Source organism: Pagrus pagrus (genome assembly GCF_965226575.1).
Source record: "Pagrus pagrus genome assembly, chromosome: 24".
In the NCBI taxonomy this organism is placed as follows: domain Eukaryota; kingdom Metazoa; phylum Chordata; class Actinopteri; order Spariformes; family Sparidae; genus Pagrus; species Pagrus pagrus.
The window spans coordinates 451054-465687 of NC_140206.1; the positions used below are offsets into that span (position 1 = coordinate 451054).

General features: G+C 42.8%; 1 protein-coding gene across 15 annotated transcripts in view; it reads left to right on the plus strand.

Annotated features, from left to right (window-relative positions):
• abi3bpb (ABI family, member 3 (NESH) binding protein b) overlaps positions 1-11096 on the plus strand; it is a 30546-nt gene extending 19450 nt beyond the window's left edge. For 4 of the 15 annotated variants that reach the window (XM_084346864.1, XM_084346871.1, XM_084346874.1 and 1 more), the window contains 13 exons: positions 163-351; positions 1609-1674; positions 3854-3940; positions 5281-5349; positions 5445-5570; positions 5955-6044; positions 6148-6357; positions 6460-6565; positions 7264-7343; positions 7760-7789; positions 7871-8029; positions 8113-8235; positions 8795-11096. In XM_084346864.1, the coding sequence (XP_084202990.1) occupies positions 163-351; positions 1609-1674; positions 3854-3940; positions 5281-5349; positions 5445-5570; positions 5955-6044; positions 6148-6357; positions 6460-6565; positions 7264-7343; positions 7760-7789; positions 7871-8029; positions 8113-8235; positions 8795-8910 (1451 nt within the window). In that variant the 3' untranslated portion in view covers positions 8911-11096. The remainder of the gene's footprint in view (positions 1-162; positions 352-1608; positions 1675-3853; positions 3941-5280; positions 5350-5444; positions 5571-5954; positions 6045-6147; positions 6358-6459; positions 6566-7263; positions 7344-7759; positions 7790-7870; positions 8030-8112; positions 8236-8794) is intronic. The other 11 variants (XM_084346873.1, XM_084346865.1, XM_084346866.1 and 8 more) reach the window with 5 other exon arrangements.
• The last annotated feature ends 3538 nt before the right edge of the window (positions 11097-14634 follow it).

Below are 14634 nucleotides of genomic sequence, written 5' to 3' on the forward strand. Positions count from 1 at the left end.
TTCTTGATTCCATCAAACTCATAACTTAGTCAAATTACATTGACTTAAATGGTCATTAGACTTCCATCACTAACATCACCGCTCAGGGCTGCTGCAAGCTCACTTGACTGGCAACTCAGACAGATCAGATCGTAACTCAAGCAACTGTTTTTGATCTTTTAGGTCAAGGCGGCAAAAGAAACCCCTCTCCATCACTGCCTTTGCAGCCTTACAACCCGGCAGCTACCTCGGTGGTCAGATCCATGAGGCCTGCATCGAGAAACCCCCTCTTTCCCTTCTCTAATGGCTTCAGACAACCACACTCTTCCTCTAGACCCAGTAACTCATCCCCGACCTCTGGGATACTCGGGGGTAATCCTCCTGTTTCTTCTCCCCTCTCTACTTTCTTACATTATCTTCAATGTGCATTACCTCCAAATCCTGGAAGGGTTGGAAGGAAAACATTTGTTTTCTTAGATTCTTATTTGTGACTCAAATTACTAATTTCATGTGCTTTATATAAAGTTTATAATTCTGTGAGTTACAAATTAAGTTTTTATAAGTTTCATGGATGAAAAACGTGATTTGTACACTTACAATTAATTAATTCAAATATGTTTTATATTTGAATAAATATTTAAGTCAGCACTATTGAGAACGTTTTTAAGTTTATTAGAAACTCTTGATAACACTTCACTCTACAGGTTCATAACTTCATGGTAAGTTGGTGGTAATTATAAAGTAACATTAGAAATTTTTAAAATGAAGCCAACATGATTTAATAATAATCTTCTGCTATTTTCAAGTAATAATAGCTGGAAATTTCTTTGATACATTTTCAGGAATCTTCCAACTAGTTTCTGTCCAACTTCTACAATTCAGTAAACTTAAGTACATAATATTAATTAGTAATTTGAAGGAACAATTTATCAGAAACTTTCCTTCCGACTCCATCCAGACTTTGCAGAGCACAGATATCACATTATCCGTGATGGTTTCTGATTGGCCGTGTTTTGACCGGCCTCAGTTCGTCAGTCTGATTGGGTGAAGCTGACTTTAAGGTTTTAGATTGGTTTAAAGTTGACATCACTGGTACCTGGTTCTGTTTTTGATGATTTGCTGCAATATTCCTTTAATTTCAAAGGGCAGGTTGACTTTGTCTCTCCACTGTGGCTCAACTCTCACAGAGTCACTTCTATTTTCAACACTTACTGTTTTTGCCTTTTGTTTGCTGATTAATGAGCTTTAAACCCACTTTGTGTCAGTTAACTGTGACCTGCTAAATGGACCTCACACCTGAACAACCTAACGACCCATTTAAGCTTCTTTACCTGAAGTTTAAAAAGTTCATTTCAGGTTAATAATCAGAAAATAAACCAGACTCAGTATCAAAGTCTTTCAATTTAAATTCCAGTATTAAAAATCTGAAAAAGTCCTGAAAAATGTTGCTTGACTGAAGAAAGATGTTTCTCCTTCAAGCTCATGATGTTTTACAAAAAGTTAGTTCAAAGTCGACTGACTGGTGAAGTCAGAGACGTTCCCTCAGGTCAGGAGTGGTTGTTCTGGTGTCGGGTTCAGTTTTCAGAGACACTTTCTTTCCCTTCGTAACACTCGCTTTTCTCCCAACAGTAAACGGACAGCACCACCGGGGCCTTTCCCCACCTAAACCCGCCTTATGGTCCCGACCTCGACTGGGTAAAAAAGACCTCGTTTTGTGTCCCATCATTAACCCTTCAGTCGCTTTTGCAGCATCTTCACCTCCACCGCAGCTCATATTGGTGTTTTTGTCTCCATCCATTTTGTTTATTAATACTTTCATGTTCATTCATTCATCCATCCATCGGTCTGTCCGTCCATGTCGCCTTCTGTCCGACGTGTTTGTTGTCTCAACGTGAGCTTCTGCAGGTTCTTCTGGCTCGGACTTCTTCAAATAATCAAGTGGATGTTGGAGATGGAGCTTGATTATTTGAGTTGGTTACATAAGTCCAGTAACAGCAGCAAACTATGTCACTCTGTGTTCCATGTGCTGGTGCTGGTGCTGGTGGGGGTTTGAACGTCTGGGTTTTGGGTTGTTTTCTCAGAGACTTTCACTGAGACCTGTTGGGTGTCTCGGTCTGATGACCACGTAAAGATCACTGATTGTTACAGCATAATATAAAAGGAAAACAGTGTTGAGTTATTATTCTTTACCTCAGAAGCAGAAGTTTGACAAAACAGAAGCGTTTTCTGGAACTCAGTTTCAGATGAAAGACTCTGGAAATAGACACCTGTTCGATTTTCCCGTTTCCAGTTAGCAGCCTGGCAAAACAACCGTAAGAATCCCAGTCTGAGCTAGAAACCCTGATCTTGGCAGAGTAAAACAGCTGGCTGTATTAAGAGGTAGGCAGGTTTTGTTTCTTACTGATCTAGTAGAGAGAATGCAGGTCTGGACCGTCTCAAGGTCTCGTGGTAAGAGGAAACTTTTCCTTGGTTATTCCAGTTGTTCCCGTTACCTGTGGATAGCAGCTGGTAGCAGACGTGTGTCCTTTGTAATTCGACATTCGTTTTATGGGAAAAATCCGACCCGGTGTCAGACTGAATATCACAGTGAAAGTGAGGTTTATAGGGAACAAATCTAAACATGCATGGTGTCATTTTTTCTACAGGCTTTACACTGTGACATCAGTATTAACTGATGAGACACGTTAATGAGAAGTTAAAGAGAAAAAGTTGTCTGTTGAAGATACAGTTGAGGTAAACAAATTCCCAGGTCATCAAATATCGATGCTTGGGTTGGTCACCGTTCTGATCAACAAAACAAAACCCAAAGTGCCGTTTTTTGACGACTCAACAATCAACAGTCAAACGTCAACAATCAAAATTTTATTACATAAAGACAAGAAATGCATCAGATGTATTCAGGGCTTCTATCTGAAGCTAACTGTCAGCCCTCGTCCTTGCTTATCCTTTTAAATTTAAATGAAAACAGCAAAAGGATAATAAGTGAATAAAAATAATCGTGGTCGTTCCCATTTGATATCAGAAGTTCGAATTTCTGAGTTCCCAGTTGTTAGTTTCGACTTGAACGCGCCCTGACGACAAACTTCCCACTCGAAATCCTGCAATCCAAGATGGCTGCTCTGTGGACTTGTTGCTTCAGTGTTTGTATGCACAAAATACAGCATTATGTATTGTTATCCACTGGATTTGCTAACAGTGGCTAACAATTGCTAACTGGGTTACCTCGACACCATTCCCAGCTCCAACTTCCGAGATATCAGATATCAAATCACTTCTCAGGTCAACAGAAGTGATCGGTGACAACGCAGCCAAGACGGGAGCGTGTGACCACTTTTCGTTAGCCGTACTAACTGTGTTAATGTCATTAAACAGAGCCAGATGAGATGCTTGTTAGCACCAGTGCTAGGTCGGCCACTTTCATTCATGATGTGAGCGAGCTGCTGTATCGACTCAGCTAGCCCCAGTTTGATTCATGTTTGCATTAGCTAGAATCGAGTCAACGTGGTAAAGGCTTTACTTGCTTTGTCTGAAGCCTCTTGAACGTTTTGAGTCCGACCACCTCTGATCGCCTTCTTATTGCAATGAAAAACATCTTAATTTCAGGTGTAAATGAGGTTGAAACTGATTATTTGATCAAATAATTCCTGGTCCTGATCGATATTGTGCATGTCGAGGTGTGCATGGTCGTCCTGTGCAGCGGGCATGAGCTGGTTTTTGGTGTCTTCCATTGGTCTGTTGTCTTCTGAATGTCACCATCTCCACAGGGTTGATCCAGAACATTTTGGCAGGAAAACAGTGGAATGCTTGTTTAGTTTAAGACGAGCTTTGAGTTTGTGAGACCTCAGTTTTAACCGCAGTGCCTCTCCTGCTGCAGTGAACAACTCGTTACTGGAGGACAAGAAGTCTGAATTTCCTGATGTGTTCGGCCGATTGAGTCCCACCACTGGAGAGCGGTTTTATGGTTGGTAAAGGCATGAGTTTCGCCTGACGCTGACTGTTGCTTTAATTAAACCGCCAACACTGCATGATTTGGTCATGTCAAATCTTTCGAGGATTTCAAAATGCCGTCATCAGCTTGAAAGCTTTGGCCAGGAGCTTTGGCGGAGCCTGTTTTTCAGAAAGAATGTGCTCCTCGGTCGCTAGCTTACTTTGCAGAGCTTTGCGCTTTTTCGTGCCGCAGAAACTGAAAGAAGAAACTGTTTCTGATGACCCCGTCCTCTTTAAATGCTCCACATGCTTCAGCCTTTGCTTCCTGCTTGACTGCGAGCATTGAAGGCGCGATGAGCTTCAGACATGATGCTGTGTTTAGAAAAGCCTCACGCAACCAGGACAGCATGGCGTGCATCGAGCCGTTCTCCTCCGAATGTGGAAACCGCTGTTTGCTTTTTATTGCAGGATTGTTTGTGTGTGAAAAGAGAAAATCATACCAATATTTATTTCATTTAATCTGGCACAGTAATCACGAGGCACTGCTGAACATGGACTGTAATTACAGCACAGTTTCCACCATGACTTCCCAGGATAAAGTGCATCTAATGGTTCATGTTTTGTTGACTCTTAATTTACGTCCAACTGTTCAAGAATAATAGAAGCTCTGCTGAGAAAGCAAAGAGCTCTGCAGGCAGTCTGGCGTCTGCTCGTCCTCCGTACATATTTACATGTAACTGATTGAGAGGAATGCGTCTGTATTGTTTCATGTTCAGAGCTAAAAAGTTTCAGGACTCCACCATCTTTCATGTTTCTGGCTTTGCATTTGTTCCATTTAGTTTTGGATCTGGCTCAAGTCCTTGATTGTGAGGAATCTTGGCGTCTCCTTAAATGAGGGGGGTGGGGGTGTAATTGGCTGCAGGTTCTGGACTTCAGTCCGTGGTGGATTTTTACAAAAACACACACGAATTACACGGGATTGTTCATGTTTTCAGGTTCGTTTGGCGTTTGGAAATGGGTATCGAGTTCTGCTGTAGAAAAAAAGCAGATTTTCCAGGAGATTAGAGAGAACCAAGGTAGAACAAGGCGCTGGTAGAGCTTCACGCTTTGCCTTTTTTAGACACAGCAGGCGAAACATGAATCTGATCTGTAGCAGACTTTTCTGTTCATGTCAACAAGCTCTGACTGTATGGTGATAAAGGAGTGTTCCACTGTTTTCCATTAAATACACCTTTCAATGGGTGAAACCTTCTTTAAGTTGTCTTGTAGATGTTTTTCTGGGCTTATTGGAGGTTTAAAAACTGTGAGAAGCAGCTGGTAGAGTATAAAAACGAATCAATGTAGAGATAATCTTTTATTTACTGTTTGTTCCAGGATCCCCGGCTCGTCCATCCATAACCATCAACAAGAAAACGAACTTGGTGGGGAAACCAGGAGAAACAGGTCAGAAATGAAGAGTGATGTCTGTTTTACAACACAAGTCTACTTTTACTTGACCATAAATAATTATCCCTCATCGTCAACATGTTTTCCATCAGACAAAGTGAACAACTTCAAGCTGACCGACAAGCTGCCGATCCTGAAACCAAAAGTCCCTCCAGCGACTGCCAAGCCGACCAAACAGGAGCGGAAACAGACCACAACAACAGCACCGCCAACACCTGGTATGAAGGTTCACACTCCACTCTCTACAAAATCCAACGCTTCATGAGGCTGCGTCACCTTGCTGTTGGCTAACGTTACGTTAGCATAAAAACTCACTAGATACAAATAATTATCTGCATACAAAATCCTGCTGACAAACCAACCAACCAACCAACCAACTGACCAACTGACCCACAACAAACAACCAACACATTTTGACGCATGACGTCTGTCAAATTTCTGTTGTCAAACAAAACCTCTATTTTATTCTTGATAAGGAAACAGACAGTAGTGAAAAGTCTTACCGTCTGTTCTGTCGAAGCTCAAAATTGAAAACGGGAAAATTTAGATGTAAAATCAAAATGTTACATTCTGAAACTTTGTCTTTGTGTTTCTTTGGTCAGCCAGTCGGCAGGAGACCTGGGAGGACTCCGAGCTGTTTAAATCACAGCCGACCTCTGACGTTGACGCCTTGGGAAAGAAACGTTACGTTGGTAAGTCGACAGTGTTTCTGCTTCAAAATGAATCTGAAAACTTGTAACTTGATGAGGAAAAGGCTTCAAACATGAACTAATCGATTCCCTCTTCCTCCCAAAGCGCCTCATGTCGTCTATCAAACGGGCAAGAAGCCGGACGAGCCTTGTTCCATCACCTCCTCCCTCAACTACTTCCCCGAAGATGAACCTGGCGAGGCAAACGTGACGGCTCCACCCAGGTCGCCGCCCTCCAACCTCACCGTGGTGACGGTGGAGGGATGCCCATCTTTCGTCATCCTGGACTGGGAGAAGACTGATAATGACACCACCGGTACGAAGCAATAGGCTCAAAGATGTTTGTGGAAGAGCATCCTCTGTTCTGGAGTCGTATGTCATGATTCTGATGATCAGGACTTTGTTGTCCTCTCCTCAGAGTACGAAGTCATCTCCACCGCTAAAGGACCTGACGGCGAGCAGGTTTCCATCCTGACTACCAACCAGACTCACACCGCCGTGGAGAACCTCAAACCTGAGAGCAGGTAAGAGGGCACGAAGCTCACCTTCACATGCGCCCAGAGCTTCAGTCAGCAAGTCGACCAGGTCAAGACGAAGCCAAAACTGGTGCCAAGACCAGGTCCCCACCACATCTGGAGTATTTGTAGATTAATTTTGTCTTTGGGTTTTTTTGCAACCCCCAAAACTTGTAATTTAAAGTTACTTACAAGAGAAAGATTAAAAAACCATGTTACATTAAAGTGAAAGCAGTAGATTCAGAGTCCTTCACACAGGGCGTCTGCTGCACCTCCTCAGACACTTTTCTTCCCGTGAGCGTTCAATCTGACAAAATGTCGGCCGCTTCCCGGCCGCGCTGCCTTCAGCTGTCCAAACAAGCCGAGGCAGCCGAGCAATTACTGAGTCGAGCGGAGCGTCGCGGACAGACGTCCAGAGAGTAAAAACAAGCCGAGTCTGTCCGTCACGCTCACTGAGGTTTTAATGAGCCTGGATGTGGGAAAACTATTTGGTGTGAAGGAAGTCTGGCACGTGTGGACGACTCGACCAAAAGCACAGAGCTGCAAGCTGAAGGGAAGAAAAATGTGACATTCGAGGTCTAGAAACACTCTTTAACACAAAATAACCGTCTGGACGGAGCGAGTATTCAGAGGAGACTGTCAATAAATGATTGATTCCACAAAAGTTCCCTCTAACTTTCCTTCGATATCTTTCTGTCTGTTTGTAGTTACGAGTTCAAGGTGAAGCCGAAGAACGAGCTGGGTGAAGGTCCTCTCAGTGAGCCGGTGTCCTTCAGCACAGAGTCCGGTACAGTCACTGCTTCCACCCGAACTGCAGCTGCGACAGTCTGACCGCTGATTAGAGAAATTAAACGGCTTCCAGGACGGTGTTTTGACGCCATCTCGTCAGGTTTTAGATGGATGTTATTGAGTGATTAAAGAGACACGAGGGGGTTTCTGAACCTCTTCATTATTATTTCATGTTGTTCCATATAAAAGGAACTTGTAGTTTAAATGTGAGCGACTGGTAAAACATTTGAGAAAATAAGTGAGGACCACAAAAAGACAAGTTTAAGTCTGAGAAAAGTCAGAGACTGCATCATGAGAGAGGATTATTGGTTTAAAAGTTGTTAAACATCAAACATTTCATTCACTGACTGTTTCAGGGTGAGCTCTGTAGTCGAGTGTTGTTAAAGTGTCTTCTCTCGTCCTTCCTGTCTTCAGCGGACCCGCGGGTGAGCGAGAACGTCTCAGGTGAGATTGATTAACGCCTCCGTGTTGAATACGTGATGTGAGTCGTCTGTGCAGCGTCCTCATCCTTCCCTGTCTCCGCAGGAAAAGACGCCATCTGGACTCAGTTCCCCTTCAAGACGGACTCGTACTCCGACTGCCACGGCAAGCAGTACGTGAAGAGGACCTGGTACCGCAAGTTTGTCGGCGTCCAGCTGTGCAACTCGCTCAGGTACAAGATCTACCTGAGCGACTCGCTCAACGGTGAGTTCAGTTTCAATTCTTTTTCCTCGTTTAGTTTGTTTTCAGCTCCGTTCTGATCCGTCTTTGTTCATTTCACGGTGAAGGTAAATTCCACAACATCGGGGATCAGACCGGCTTCGGTGAGGATCACTGTCAGTTCGTCGATTCGTTCCTGGATGGAAGAACCGGCAAGCAGCTCAGAGCCGACCAGCTACCGACCAGACCCGGTAAACACTTTACTTCATCCACTCCCGACACGAGTTTAAAGATGGTTTTCTCAGCGGTGGTTGTTCTGGCGTCTAATCCCAAAACAGTTTGAGTAAAATGTCAGATCCTGCAACAAAACTAGAATGAGAAACTAAAAATTATGATTCATTTAAAACATGTTGGTTGAGTCAAACTTGACACCTGATTTTTATCTTCTTTTGAAAACATAATTTAATCTTTTGTCTTATAATGTAATATTACAACCAGTAACGTTAGCTAGTGTTTGTCACAGCTTGTGTTTTTGTCTTTCTGTGATGGGATAAAGGCGTCATCTAATATTTTAAACACATTTTAAATAAACATTTTATCAATTTCAAATCTTCGCAGCCTTTGTCCTGACCCTAACAGCAACAGTCTAATTCACATTCTACGTATTGCACCTTTAAAAAGACATTTCTACAAAGGCATTGCAGACTCTTTCCCTCTGGCTCCTCAGTGGCCGCCTTCTGTATGTTCCACAATGACGTCTTTTGCGTATGTTCAGCTCAGTGAGAACAAAACTTGTTCTTTCTGCTCCAGGTTTCTACCGAGCCGTCCGTCAGGAGCCCGTCCACTTCGGCCAGATAGGAGGACACTCCCACGTCAACTACGTCTCATGGTACGAGTGCGGGACGCCCATCCCTGGCAAATGGTGAACAGACTGAGTCGTTCTCGGAGAGGAGTCGTCGGCGACTGCAGCAGGGGTCCTTACAAACCTGCCTGACCTCTTACCCAGTGCTGTAAAAACATGTACAGGACATACTCGTCAGGGAATTAGTAACGAGAGAGCATTTTTTAAAAATATGTACTAGCAAACGTGCCTCGTCTTTACTATTTATCAAGCAACAAGGCTAAACTGGTAGAAGAGCAGGAGGATACGTGGAGCTGCTCTCCGCAGTGTGGGCGGGTCGCAGACTCACGCCAAGATATATTTTATTTTGTGTTAAGATAATGGGAAGCTGGCTCCCTGGAATACTATTTTCATAACTTGAGATGTTATTTATCAAAAGGTCTTTGGTTACATTTCTTCACGAGGTCCAACAGGTGAGAATTCACAGGATGTTTTCAGGACGTGACGCTTCTGCTGCTCCTCTGGTGTAAATGTTCAACAGTTTGTCTGTTTTTAAAGGTACAACCCTGAAGAGACGCGCTAACGCGACTGCATCCTGCTTCTGACCAGTAAAACCAGTCTTCTACTGGTAAACAAGCAGATTAGTGTCTAGAAGCGCTGCCCCATGTGGAGAAGATGAACTTCTCTGCCTCATGCATGTGCATGTTCTGCCTGATCATAAACACAATTTACAGACTACAGTAATAATTATCGAACCTCTTCAGCGATGTGTTGTTCTGCTCCACTGACGAAAAAAGTGCCAAAAAATGTCAAAAGTTTGAACTCCAGGCAAACGAAACCTTGAATTTAAGATTCAAATGCAGCATCAGTGCTTGAAATCAGTTCCACGTCAAACACGTCTCGCACCAACGCGAGCTGCCTCTGCTCGCCGGCCGGAGGCTCCTTCACTTGCAATTTGCACAACAGAAATGTATTTATATGTATATGGAGAGGATGTATTTGTTCAATACATTTTTGCAGATGCATATCAATCACCACCGTTCTTCTTTTCTTTCACTGTACTATACCGTGCTCTTCGTCTTCTTGCATCATGCTAAAGCAGGGTGAGAAAACTCGCCTTGTGATTCGATGAAGTAACTGAGAAACCTTCTCTGTTGTTTTTATTGTACGTTGCATCGTATCATCAACAGAAAAGATTTTACCAACTGACTTTGAGTTACAGAAGAACAATGGTCAGTTTTTCCGCAGCTATCTGGCTAACTAGCTCTGTAACATGTGTTGCAACTTCACGGTAGAAACATTTATGTAAAATTTCTCCTGAAAGGAAATTTATGAATCATAGAGAGGCTGTTGTCTCATTCTGAAATATTTGCATTTCACCAGAAATATCTGATTTAAAAAAATACAATTTAAGAACAGCTAAAGCAGGGTTAGCCCGGTTAGCTTCCATCTGGCTAACTGGTGAAATATTTTCGGTTGTTTTTAAATCAATTATTATCGAGTTTTGGAAATATAAATTCACAGAATGCTAAAGTGACGTTAGATGGGTTCAGAAATACATTTTCTGACCCGCCGAGTGACCAAAATGTCTGTGAAATGTAGTCCAGTTTTAGGGCTATACGCTAAGGTGCTAATCTTGCTGTTCAAAACTATTGTCTTTGCTTGTGGCTGCCGTTAATCTTCCGTCCAGACTCTTAATTTGTGAAACATTTAAAGCAGTATTGTTGAGCACAACTAAAGCAGGGTTAGCTTAGCTAGCATATAGCGATGTCCAGTTGTTTCCGTGGTGCTGCTCTGACATGTCAGTCTCTCTGGCATCTGTGAAATTAATAAACGACACAAACTCACAGATTGTTAGATAATCTTGGTTTAATGTCAGGTGGGTGTGAAATGATGAACTTTGTGGACAAATGTGAGGCTGAAATGTCAGTTGAATGTAGTCCTGGATTAGCTACAAGCTAACGTGCTAATCGTGCTTTTGCTTGTGGCTGCTGTTAGTTTCCCGTCCTGCCACCACGCCGGTAACTCTTCATGGTGGCGGGGTTCACTGTCAGAAGTGATGCGGGGCATTTCCTCTTTCCTCTGTACGAACTGAATGCTGTTTCCTCGACATGAAACGGTTCTGTTCCTCTGACTGTGCTCATCCAGAGACCACATTATTATAAACAGAGTGCTTTGTAAAGAAAATGAGAATGTATGTTACCATGAGGCTGTGCTATCGATGTTTTTATACATATGTTTGTTTCCATATTGATTTTCAACAATAAAGAAGTTTTGATTCGTTTTTTTAAAAAAAGATTGTCTTTGGCTTTTATTCTCCACATTAAATCAACCGTTTCCTTTTTCATGCTAGTTAGCTTGCAGCCTTTTTGTACTTGGACCAGAATTTAGATGTAATTGTTTAAGTTCTGTATTTGTCTGGTTTTATTCACCATGTTGGGAAAAGACCAACATAATCAGAAGCTTCAGTGAACTATACATTAACCAGTGCGTTGTCACAGCTTATAGCTTATATTTATTTACAATGTATTCAATCAGCAATTCAATTAGTTAGTTTCATTTATTGTCCACAATGTGGAAATTTGTCTTTGGTCTCATACAAAAAACAACAAGCAGGACGACAACAACTACAACACTTACACACAAACATCTTCAGGGCAAAAAGCAGGACAACAGTGGCAGTGAGATTAGAAACGCATCAACGGGACGTGGTGTTCAATGCCCCAGTGGCATTAGGGATGAAGGAATTATTAAAAATATTAAAAATATATTGGGTGTAAGTGTAAAAGTGCAGTTCTGAACGATGTTTATTCTCTGATTTTTAAGTGAAATTATGGGTGTTTATTTTAATGATATCATCTGAAAGTGTAAATCACACTGAATCTGAAAATATGTGTTTCATATCTGAGTTCACATTGCGACTGGGAGGAAGTTCAGTTTCTTGAGACAAACGGCAGCAACAGTTTTACAGTATGTTATTATTTGTTCACTTGTAGTCAGATAGTCTCTGTTGATATTAGCCAAATTAGCTGTTAGCACTTCCTGTTAGCAGTGTTCTCGTGGATGTAGACGACCATCACTGGATCACTGCGAGACTGAAGAAAGCTTCTCGGGGAGTTCTGCACTCGTAGGAGCATCTTCTTTCTTAAATGTTGAACAGAATTATAGATGATTATTTATGGTGGAAGAATCCAAATGTATCTTCCGGCCTCATTGTGACAACATTTGGGTTTAATAATCTTATTTTTGGTGCAACAGAATATTTTAAAGATCAAAGCAAGACGGCCTTCTTCAGCGTGAATCCTTCAGCTGTCTCCTGTTCATCGACCACATCAAGGCTTCAGCAGCCGAACTGAAGCTTCATACGTGAGCTGAGCGCGTCGTCTCTTGTTTGAAAGGTCGAAGACGAGCCTCGCTGCAGCGTCTCGTCCTCATCTGAAATGTGATCAGTGCAGAAATAATGAAGGCAGCGTTTGTATCATCAGCTGTGTTTTTGGGTTGTGCAGCTCCGCCCTCCTCTCCACCTGACAATGCATTACATCACTTCCTGTGAGGAAGTGCAGCAGGTGTTGAGGAGCTGCATGAGGAAGAGACCGCAGAGGAAAGCTTCCCAGAGGCTCGCTGTGTCGGTACCATCGGACTCTGTTGGATGACGATTATGATCATTGACTGAATCAACAGTTCAGATTAATCATGTGGAGTCTGAACGTCCGTTCTTCCTTCGATGTTTCATCTAATTGTCATAATTACAGAACTACAGACTGTGAGGACATCATAGTGGGAGCATTCGTAGTCCAGCAGGTAAGCGACCAAAATAGGGGGAACAAAGGAAAACATTAATATTTATGAAATATCAAAATGGCCGCTATGTTGGCACATTTCTTACTGTGATGTGGTTGTCCAGGCTGATTCTGATGATTCTGCTGTTGAATCACAGGCTCTCAACTGTGGAAAAATCTCATTTATACAGAAGAAGTGACAACATTATTTCATAGTTGTGATTTCATCATCATTGTTCAGTTTGTCTGCACTGTGACAGATTGTTGTGTTGTGTCACTCTCCTGGTGGCTGCTCAGTGAATCCTGGTGAAACGTGTTTACTCAGCGTCTTTGATAGACGATGAAAAACATGCACTTTGGAAGCAGTTTGAACGTCTCTGCTCACTGGACTAGTTTACGTTCAGTCGTTACATCACGCAGATAACATTAGAAATGATATCTATTGTTGTTCTCTCACTCAGCTTCGGTCTGCGTGTTTTAAACGTCTTCTATCATGTGACAGAACTGATCTTTGTGTCTAACTGCCCCTCAGAGGCTTCTTCATGCACTGACACAGAAAGAGAGGAAGACTTTGAAAGAAGGAAAACTGTGACTGTGGTTTGGTTTGTTCAGATTCCTCGCTGACACATGAAGTCGTTAAACTGATGGAGGAGAACATTTGGATGGTGGTATTGTGTCTCCATCCTCAGATTACCCACAACCCCCCAGTGTCACACAGTTAGAAACACCAGCGCTGATGTGACGGATGACATCACTTTTCCAGACCGCCGCTGGCACGCCGGCCTCAAACCGCAGGGCAGAGCCGATGGGGGCTTTCTGCTCCGTCGCCGTGGCAACGGCAGGATTGTTTCAGCTAAGAGGGAAAAAATGTGACGAGCTCTCGAGTGTGCGAGCAGCGAAGTGAAGGTTTATTCACCACAGAGGAGGAGGAAAAAGAAAATAAGAGCAGGAAATCTCGTCAGAATAAAAGCACGGTGCCAGCTCTGCTGTAATTTCACACTGTTATGTAAGAGGGAGCGGGTCCACTGGGAACCAGAACCTTCCATTAGAGAGGAGCGCTGAGGTAATGCCCTGTTTCTGCTGGTTGAGATCAGGTCACAGGTACGATGTGATGTGAAGATGAAGAGTAACGTCAGGTTTCACATTTAGTTTCTTTTTCATTTATTTGCGGCTTCCTCATCCGTCGTGGTGCAATGCATTCTGGTAGTAGAGCGTCACGCTGCCTACTCCTCATCTGCAGTCAGTTGAATCCTGGACAGGATGAAGACAGATTCTGCAGCCGCACCGCTTCACAACTAAATTTTTTGTGATGTAAGAAAGTTTCCAAACGAGTTGACATGTTGGTCCGGTTGGAAATCCCGGTGCAGCGGCGCCCACAAGTGGCGTTCGTCCAATCGGGTGCAGCTAGTAAGCGTTTGTGTGGTTGTCAGAGGGCGGAGCCTGTTTTGGTGGAGAGACTAATATTTTCTGAGGTGGTACATGTTTGAGGAGCACTGTGCTAAATGATCTGTGGTGGAGAATCTGGTCTGGATGCAGAACTACTTTGGTCAACCGTGCTGACATTCAGTGGTGGAGATGAGAACTAGTGCTATACGAAACGATACTGATACGATACTGATGCAATACCGATACGATACTGATACGATACTGATACGATACGATACTGATACTGATACTGATACAATACCGATACGAAACGATACTGATACGATACTGATACGATACTGATACAATACCGATACGATACGATACTGATACTGATACTGATACTGATATGATACTGATATGATACAATACTGATACGATACGATACTGATACTGATACTGATACTGATATGATACTGATATGATACTGATATGATACAATACTGATACGATACGATACTGATACTGATACTGATACTGATATGATACAATACTGATACGATACGATACGATACTGATACTGATACGATATGATACGTTAGATACAATACACTCACACTCACAGAATGTGAGAAAGTCCTTTTGTTTGAATATCAGCACACAAA